Here is a 9,927-nt window from a genome sequence, read left to right as displayed (position 1 = left end):
CTATATGATTGTCTGGTACAGCCGTATAGAAATATTATTAATAATTTAAATAAAATATTCTGAAGTTCTCCCTGCATTGCGTTGTTTTTATTTTTTTTCATTGTTTATAAAGAAGTTAAGTCTTTTGTAATCCGAGAATATATTTTGAATCTTTATTTTCATCAAATTTTATTAAAAATAGCAATTAGATGTTCACTTACCATTTCCTGATAATTGGTGATTTTTTTCGTCGTTAAGGATCAAATCTCTGTAGATAGTTTCAGCTGCATGACATGCGCCGTTGCATAGCACAGAGCATTGTATTGCTTCATATAGGCCATTAGTTAATGCTATTCTATGTCAAAAATAATTTTCATTTAACAATTTAATAGACAAATATGTTTTATTTCGGAATTATTAACCGAAAATTCTATTAAAAAACATATAGAAATCTTCATTTTGATTTCCGTCTGAAATATGGAATGATAAGCTTTTAGTGTTATAATTGATTCTCTCTTGGTGTGTAAGAGCATTAAGGCAGTGGGATCGAGTAACTTCTATTTCCATGACGGGGCATATCTGCTTCTGGAAAGGTCAAAACTTCGGCCGATTATTACCATTAAGATTCAACCTTAGTTCATGGATCCGTGTTAACGTTGCGAAGATCATTCAGCTTATTTCATATGCTACTGGAGGTCGTGGTAACCTTTCATGTGACAATAATCAGACGTCATCCCACTAAAGAACAAATAACTCATATAAGGAAATGAGTAGCTTCTTGGATGGAAGGTAGTTCTTGCTCCCTTTATGCGTACACTAATGGTGTTGGGTGAGCTATGTCCACTCCGATGCTGAATTGTATCTTTACATGAAAGATGGAGTATGGAGTCAAAAGAGGGGATGAGGCCGTAATGCTTTCACTACAATGGCGGTTTTAATTTTCGTCATGATTGAGATTATCTGGAATGCAAAAGTAGGACGGGAGTAATTCTTTATGGTTCAAAATGACGTTATACTTGGGTAATAAGATGATCTCCCCATAAAGCACGGAAATGACAGTTACCGACAAGTAATTAAATTCTTGGTCTCGCAAGCAGCCCGGTGATGAAACTGAACAACGATTGTATCTCTTTTGAAGACTCTGCATACGTGATCAGAGTAATATGGAACATTCTTCGTAGCTCACAATATTCTTATTATTTGTATCCAACCGGTCATTCAAATTTTAATATTATTGTGCAAATTAGAAAAAATTTAATTTGAATTATTGGAAAAAAAATATTTGAAATGAAATAATGATCCGAAAATCCCCTGAAATTGAGACCCTAGAGATAAATCAATTTCAGCAGATTTTCGGGTCATGAGGGGTCAATATTGTTAGACGAAAGTCAGACTCCTCCCAGAAAAAATCCCTTGCTTGAATCCTTGCCTGAGGATGACCCTTGAGAAAATCCTCAGGCCGAATTCTCAATTTCTTTTTTGATTCTATTTTTTATTCTTATTGCTTGTATTGACTTGGTATTTTTACTAATTTGGTTAAGTTCATCTATATTTTAGTAGTAGCAGCATTAGCGCTCTCTAAATACAGTGGTATCTTTTTTAGTTTGATTCAGAAATAATTTTAAGCTTTTTAGTTTGTGTCGGAAATAAAATTTATTTGAAATTTCATAATGTTTATTTTTTATTTATATATATAAATAATCAGTTAACTTTTGTATTAAATACAAAAATATCAGGTGCATCAAGTATCAGTGTTGTTCAAGTAACGTTTCATTAGGAAAGAAAATAATCGGTTAACTTTTGTATTTCATATGGAAATGTTAGATACAATCAAGTATCAGTATTGCTCAAGTATTGATATTTCATTAGGACGAAAAATAATCGATTTACGTTTGTATTAAATACAGAAATATCAGGTACAGTCAAATATTTGTATTGCTCAAGTACTGATGTTTCAATATAAGGGGAAGTAATTGGTTAATTTTTGTTTAGATTCAAAAATATCAGGTTCAGTCAAGTGTCACTATTGTTGAAGTATTAATATTTAATTACGACGGAAAAATAATTGGTTAACTTTAGTATTAGATATCAAAATATCAGGTCAGTCAAATATCATTATCAATCTGAACCTATATAGGAAAACCGGATATCAAGCCAACTCTAGTTAGTGGGATTTAGTCCTGCCAACTCTTATCAACCCTTCGCATACAACGACCTGTCTGACACGTGCATCGAAATAGAATTTTGGTTTTAAACTTGCAATTAACCGAACAGAATTAAGTATTTAAAAATGTAAAAATCACTTAGAAAACGGTTCAATATCTCAAATGCTCCTTATATTATTGTAACAATAAATGTCCAAAATAGGATGTGTCATCTAATTTGGAAGTTCAATAAATTCGGTTGTCAAGAAATCAAAATTTATGTAACTGAAATAATCTAGTTATCATAAAAAATAAGTAGAATGGGATATGCTTCTAGTTTGAATTTAGTGAATTCTATCAAATAAATGCCGTATAATTGGCCAGTTATATATTGAATGTGTATTTATCGAAGTCCTTCTGCAGTTGCAGTACAGAAATTTGGAGAGAGTTTTATCTGCTTATGTTTCCATGATTCAAAATTATGACTCGACCTTTAATTTGTAACTTAAAATCAATCATCATTTAAAAAATTAATGCCATGACTTTTCCTTCACATCTATAATGAATTGTAATTATACTTTTCTTAAAAATTTCATTAAAACAATACCAGAAAGCTTTTCAGCATTCTATATTTAAACCCACTTAATTTTAATTCATATTATAGAATATTATCACAGGGACGCGATATCTTTCAAACTGTTTTTCCATCTATGATAATGATTACAAAAATATACATGTAACAGGTTACTTACGCTCAAAACAGTTAATCAAGAAAAAAAAAACCTTGATTATATTTAATCAGCGTAAAATACTTTTGGAACTAAAATAAAAATTTTTAAAAAAAGACGAGGTTATTTCGTAACGCTATCATAAATAAAAGAAATTTTTAACTATATCAGTATCAATCTCGATCAATTATTATATAAAACTTTCAACAAACAAAAGAATCAATTAAAATTTTTCAAACAATTAAAAAAAGAACATAACAAGTCTTTTACTTTAATTAAAGTTTAAAGAGAAAAGAAGTTTCCCCTATCTACATCACTTTTACTCGGAGATACATTTTAAGAACTTTTCCCTTAAGTGTCACTTTTTTCCAACCTATAAATCATCTACGCCTACGAGCAATAGATGGCGCTGTCTTCGCCGGCCACCAGTAGCATTCGCTTCATCAACAGAAGCACGCGCAAAAGATTCTGTCACGTCTTTACGGGGGTTGCTTGCTGCCTCCTTATTTATTGCACATCCCAAAAGGAGGAGGATGGAGTCACAGGTGACCTCACGGCATCTCAACTCGGGACGATTTTAGTCACCGGAGGAGGAAAAGATGCGGTCGGATAATTCTCGATCAACCGTCGATCACGGATAATCGGAGTTTCGAGTTTTCGCTTTATAGGATTAATTATAGCCATAGGTTTATTATAGCTGTTACTTGGTAAGAGAAAATTCAGAGTCGGAATTTTTTCGATTAATAAGTTTTTGTACTATGAACAACAAAATTATGGTGACATTTTACAAAATGGCAAAAATTTAAGAAAACTAGTTTTTTTATGGTAGAAATGTAAGGCTTTAATTTAGATTAAACTTTATATGAAGGTTATACGTATATTTGTTATGTTCTTACAAAAAAGTAATAATATTAGTTTCTTTAATTATTAAGACAAACAATAAATTATATTCCTTTTTGATTTCGAATTAGACATACAATCAAGATATCAATTTAAATCTTTTGAATCAAAATAAAAACCGATTTGATTTTACTCAACCATGTGTAATTATATTTCTAAACTTCTTTCGATTTATAAATATATTTTAATACAAAGAAAAACTATGTAAAATCAAAGCGTCTAAAAAAAAAAAACAATGGAGAATATATTTTACGCTTTCACTATTCCAGTAAATTTTTATTAATTTATTCTACTAACTTTAGCTTCCTTTTGAATAAAAATTTTGAGACGCGACAGAAAAAGGTGGGATCTCAATGAATTCTTTTTTGAGAATTATGGAGAATTAATAAAAAAAAAGGTCAAGTAAGTACAGTGTTTCTCTACAAGTTTTATTGCTTTTGAATCAAAAAAGATTAAAAATTGTCTTATAAGATGCTGTTTATTCAAAAATGAAGAACTATCATGAAATGTCTAACATAAAAAAAATATTATAGCTACAGGAAAATTATTTTTTGTAATAGTGAATGACGTGTAAAATGAAACGTTTTTATTTTGAAAATTATATTTTCGGACACCAGTTATTAAAAAGAAAAAAATATTTTTATAAATATTTTGGTTTCTGCTGATGTAACCAAAAAAAAAAAAAAAAAAAAAAAAAAAAAAAAAAAAAACGAAACCAAGCATTTAAAACAGAAAGAAAATTTCTAATTCTGGTCTAAATTCGTGATTTATTTGTACAAAAAGAAATACTATTTAAAATCTTATATAATTTTGTTATAAATTGAAATTTTAAGTAAAAATTATAAGCTAAACTATCCTCTCCGAACAATAAGATTAATGATTTGTTTAATTCATACTGTCATTTAAAAAACAATATCCTACACATTTATTTGTCTTTGCTTTTAAATAATTTTTTCTTTATGCTTTTATTTTATTTAATTGCATTTTTTCAATTGAGATTTTAACAGATTACTTCTATACCTCATTCCATTTATGATACAAAGCAAACTATAAATATATATATATCATATAAAATTGGTACATTGTATATTTAATACTTTTTTTAATCTAGTATTTTTTTTATAGGGGAGGAATTGCCTATTTACTATTTTGCTGGATAAACGCTCGCCTAAGCAGCAATTACTGCTTTTGACTACATTGCTCGTCAGAATTTTTTCCACTGAAACGCATCGCTACACTTGTTACCTGATGTATATTATTGCTCAGTTATTAAGAATTAGGGATTATTTCCTCGTATAAATAGTTTAGTTGAACAAACTGATTACTTAGAAATCTGATTACCTATTATTGCTCATTAATATCTTTATGAGCTGCATCCAGAGTAATTACATTGTGTTATAACGTTGGACATTGAACTGAAAATTTACTGACTGTCTAACAATTCCAGATTATTCCATTCCTTTTGAATTCATGTAAGTCAAAGTTTTTGTGTACTTGAAGACCTCAAATATATGTTGCAATTTTTAATTCCTTTTATAATCCATTTATGACAACCTTAAATCAAAATCTAGTAAAAGATTGTCAAAATTACATCTATGGAAGAAGCTAATCCTAACAAATGAACTAGGATCGTTGTGTCAGAAGAAATGTTATTGAAAATTAAGAATTTTTTTCAAACTAAAAAATTGACACTGAGAATTATTAATTATTGACGAACGTGGAACGAATTATTTCGACTTCGACTGACTTTATTTTAAATCCCAGGAAAAAGAATTTTCTGAATATCCCAATTACAGGAGATATTTAATACTTTTAAGGAAAAACTAAACTCCAAAATCTTCGTACCATCCAATTTTTTCTCATTGATCTAAATCCTATACTAATATAAATTTAAAAAAAAATTAAAAATCTCATCATTTGAATTTGAAAGTTCATCACTGGTAACTACCATTGACGATTACATGAATTATCGATGACTTTAAAGCAAATTATTTGAAATTTACAAATTGTTCTTTGACACAAGTGACATTTCAATTCAATAAAATTTTACCTGAAAGAAATTTTCAAACCCCTGCCAACAAATTTCAGTCAATAATTATTTTTATTATGGACTACTGTGAAACGAATTATTTCGAATGTGCATAATATTATTTTGAATCAAACAAGTGAAAATATCTTTGTGATTCAAAAGATTATCCTCAAGAAAATTTAAATCAAAATTATTATCCTAGTGTGGTGTATCCAATATTGAACCATATTAACATTATATGAAGCTTTTGCGAGTATATTTTATCTGATTTGAAGCAAGATTTGATCTCCCATCATCTTTATAACGTCAGGTGAAATACATTTCTATATAATTGCAAGTGAAATTTGTAGATTTACTTGCGTGCTACGTAGGGTTTAACATTTGTCGAATTCTAGGACTTTAGAACTGTTGATTCATTTTTGATCAATACAATATGACACCGGACAAGACGTCCACGTCACGTGTCTGAGGAGATTCAACAGCTTCTGAATCTTCGCTTTGCCACTAGTTCTGTATTCTCCAAACATTCGGTTCGACAAAGCAACCTCGAACTTTCGCGCTCAACCCCACAGGAGAGTCGTGGCTCTGATCAGTGAGTACCGGCAGAAACGTTACCGGAGCGTGTGGTTTAGAGAATACGAAGAGTATGGGGCCGAGGCAGCTAACAACAACAAAGTTAAGCCTCCCAATCCCTCCTCCCTCCAGAACCACGTCGACAAAAATGGCACCCCCACCACTCCTCCATCCAACGAAGCACATTTAGCAGCCAGAGAAGCTCTACAAGAGAGAGAAAACGATTCTTGCAAGACGGCTGCTATACCGCTCGAGCTCAGCCGGATTGAGTCCGGCGAGCGTCGGCAAAGTTCCGGCTACCCTCCGGCACAGTTGTCCCGGACCAGTCTGCTGGGAAAACCTCTCAAATCCGGCAGACATCGTGGACCACGATACCGAAAGTCACAAGCCCTGGTGTACAATTTCTTGGAACGGCCGAGAGGCTATAAATCTGCCTGGTACCACATCTTACTGTGAGTACCTTTTAACAGTTCCAATAGGCTATCTGTAATAGAAAATGATTTCTAAAAATACTAGTTAACCCAAATGTCATTGCTTGCTTTTGCTTAAGCATATATTTTAAGTGTACAAAATATCTGTTAAGTAAACATTTTAAGTGTACAAAAATATACACAAGTAAGCTTTCCCAAGTCTCTATGCTTTGCTACTTCGATAGGTTAAAATTTTTTTTGATGTTATTACAACTTATTCTGAGTACTTTTTTATTGTTTTTCTGTCAGTTATCTGTCCATTAATATCTACCAATTACTATATGTTTATGCAACAAGAAATCTTTCTAAAACCTATAGATAGTCCAAATATTAGTTAATTATATGCTACCATGACTAAGAAAATTATTGAAAGCATTAAAAATATGGTATAAGAAATTTTTTCCACTCTTTTTGACATGTTGTTTAGATAGGTTAAAATTCAGCTTGATGTTACATCTTTCTGTTAATTTTTTGAAACTTTCTGTCAGTTAATAGTAATTATTTATTTGTATCTAAAATTCTTTTTTAACTGCTAGATAATCTAAATGTCTTTTAACAGTACGATGATATGGTTAAATTAATTACGTGTACTAAAAATAGGATTTGAGAAAATTTTCTCACAGCCACTATAATTTCTTGTTACAAGAAATTAAAAATCTATTTGCTACCATATATGCCATAAATGCTCTTTCTGTATTACCTATGAATTGACTAGAAATCAAATATCCGTATTAAGAAATTCTTTTTTAATGTATTATATAATTCGATTTTTATATGGTGTTATAGCTTATCGTCTGATTCCAGTGCCTTAATATACAGGTATAAATATTTTATTTTTATTGCATAAAAACATGTGTTTTTGCATATGACAGTTACAGTCCATATTTATATCCAGAAAAAATTCGGCATTCCAAAGGCAGATTTTCTAGAAGAATAGAAAACGTTTTTTAAATGAAATCGATCATATATGCATGAAAAAGTGTCGAAGGTTTTGATTATTTTATACCAATTATAACTGAAGCAATTGTAAGAATTTTACACAAGAAACTTCACGAATAAATGCTAATGAAATTATGGTGAATATGTTAATATTTTATAAGCAGTTTTATAATTAAAAATTTAGGAGGTTATACTTCAGTATTTTACTTTTAAAAGATATATAATGGAATTAAAAATTCCTTTGTTTTGCTGATTGTGATTTAATGCTATGAAAAACTTGTCGCCACTTTTAATAGTTTTTGCCAGAAAATGTATATGTATAAAGATGCAACGATATATGCAGAAGATAAATCTTCTTATATTTAAAGGCAGCACGATGAGAATCTATGGCAGCTTATTTGTACAGAATTGAAACAAACGAATTTTTATTATAATTTATTTATACGTTATTTTCAAAATAATTAAAAATATTGGGAAAATACGTCATTTTCAAAATAATTAAGAATATTGGGAAAATATATTAATTTCAAAATAATTATTAGGAAAATAAGTTAATTTAAAAATAATTAAGAATATTGAAAAAATATGTTAATTTCAAAATAATTAAGAATATTGGGAAAATATGTTAATTTCAAAATAATTAAGAATATTGGGAAAATATGTTAATTTCAAAATAATTAAGAATATTGGGATAACACGTTACTTTCAAAATAAAAATCAAATGAATACATTTATCATTATGCCTTGATGTTTCAAAACTGTACTTCCGAAAACTATCTCAAATTCCTTCAGCTTCATATTATTAAACCTTAAGTGTACAATATGCTTAAGTAATCGATAATATCAGTTAGTTTCTTACTACAATTTTTACTAAAAAATATTTAATGAAAACCGAATTATATATATAATGAAATGAATTATATAACAAAATTAAAAATTTCCTCGAAAGTGTGAAATAAATGACACTTGGTAAATGCTAATGTTTGTTGCAAATATGTTAGCATGTTGAATTCACGACACAGTTATTTTAGTTAGATGAGTTACCTTTACTTAAATGTACTTTTATATTACATTTAAGAAATGGCAAAAAAAAAAAGATTGTTCCAATCGCAGGCTTGAGTTATAAAAGCGAACCTATTAAAAAATTGCATCTAAAAGAAAGAAACTCTTTTAAAAAGATCAAATAAATACTCTCATCACTATGCCTTGTCTTATTTAAGAAATCCATGCAAATCTTCAACCGAAAATTCACCTCGAGTTCACTCTACTCGAGATTCTTAACCCAAAAGTGAAGAAAACGGTTTAAGTACCAAAAATCCCAGTCCTTTTTCTGATTTATACTCTTGTTTGTGGTGATAACGTAGGGGTTTCTGGCTGTGCCAGAAATAGAACGGGAGAGTCGAGCCGAGTCATAGTCATGGAACAAACCGTGTGGGAATTTTTAAACCTCCCCACAACGCGAGAGACAAGAGTTTTGTTTCTGATCCCTTGATGAGGCCTTAGGGTTTTCTTTTCTTCTTGTCGCCTTCTTAAGGGGAGAGATGATTTGTAACGGGAGTCAACAATGGTAAAATATAGAGTGATCTGTTTCTTTGGTGCTATAACTTAGCTTTTTCCTTTCGGTTTTTTCCGTGCAGTGAAAGGAAAAATGCTTTTGAGACCAATGTGAATTTATAATATTAAAGATAAATTTACTTTATGAACAATTTCTTATGATCCTTTATTTGTAATAAAAGTAAAATAAATTTCACAAAATAACACTCATTTTTTTAAATTTACGACTTTATGTGAGTGAATTACTTGGAAATTGTTAATATATTGTCGTACATTATTCACAAATATGTTTTGAGCTTTTTTTTTAATAAAAGGGTTAATAAATGCTCACTTTTCAGAAATATGAATGTATTGTAGCTTTTATCAGTTTTTCGTTTAAGTTGAATAATTTATTTCTTAACTTAGAATTTTTGAGGAAATGTCAGATTGCTTTGAATTATTTTGTATGTCAAGCTTCAATTGTCGTTTGCAAGTATCTGATGGCTCATAAAATTCATAATAAACACAAACTTGATATGTTTATTATCGTTTGAAAGTATATAAAATCAAAGTTAATCAAAGATTTTCAATAAACATTAAAAAAGGATTTTAAATGTAAAATAAAATAACAA

The 9,927-nt window shown here is 29.5% G+C and overlaps 1 protein-coding gene across 1 annotated transcript in view; it reads left to right on the top strand.

Annotated features, from left to right (window-relative positions):
• The first annotated feature begins 3,254 nt into the window (after positions 1-3,254).
• Positions 3,255-9,927, top strand: part of LOC129968292 (uncharacterized) — a 77,564-nt gene continuing 70,891 nt past the window's right edge. Inside the window, exons 1-2 of the mRNA XM_056082148.1 lie at positions 3,255-3,396; positions 6,289-6,805. Coding sequence (XP_055938123.1) covers positions 3,255-3,396; positions 6,289-6,805 — 659 coding nt within the window. The remainder of the gene's footprint in view (positions 3,397-6,288; positions 6,806-9,927) is intronic.

Source organism: Argiope bruennichi, chromosome 5, assembly GCF_947563725.1.
Source record: "Argiope bruennichi chromosome 5, qqArgBrue1.1, whole genome shotgun sequence".
NCBI classification, from domain to species: domain Eukaryota; kingdom Metazoa; phylum Arthropoda; class Arachnida; order Araneae; family Araneidae; genus Argiope; species Argiope bruennichi.
Note: the sequence above shows the minus strand (reverse complement) of the source record. Positions and strands in the feature narration are given on the sequence as shown.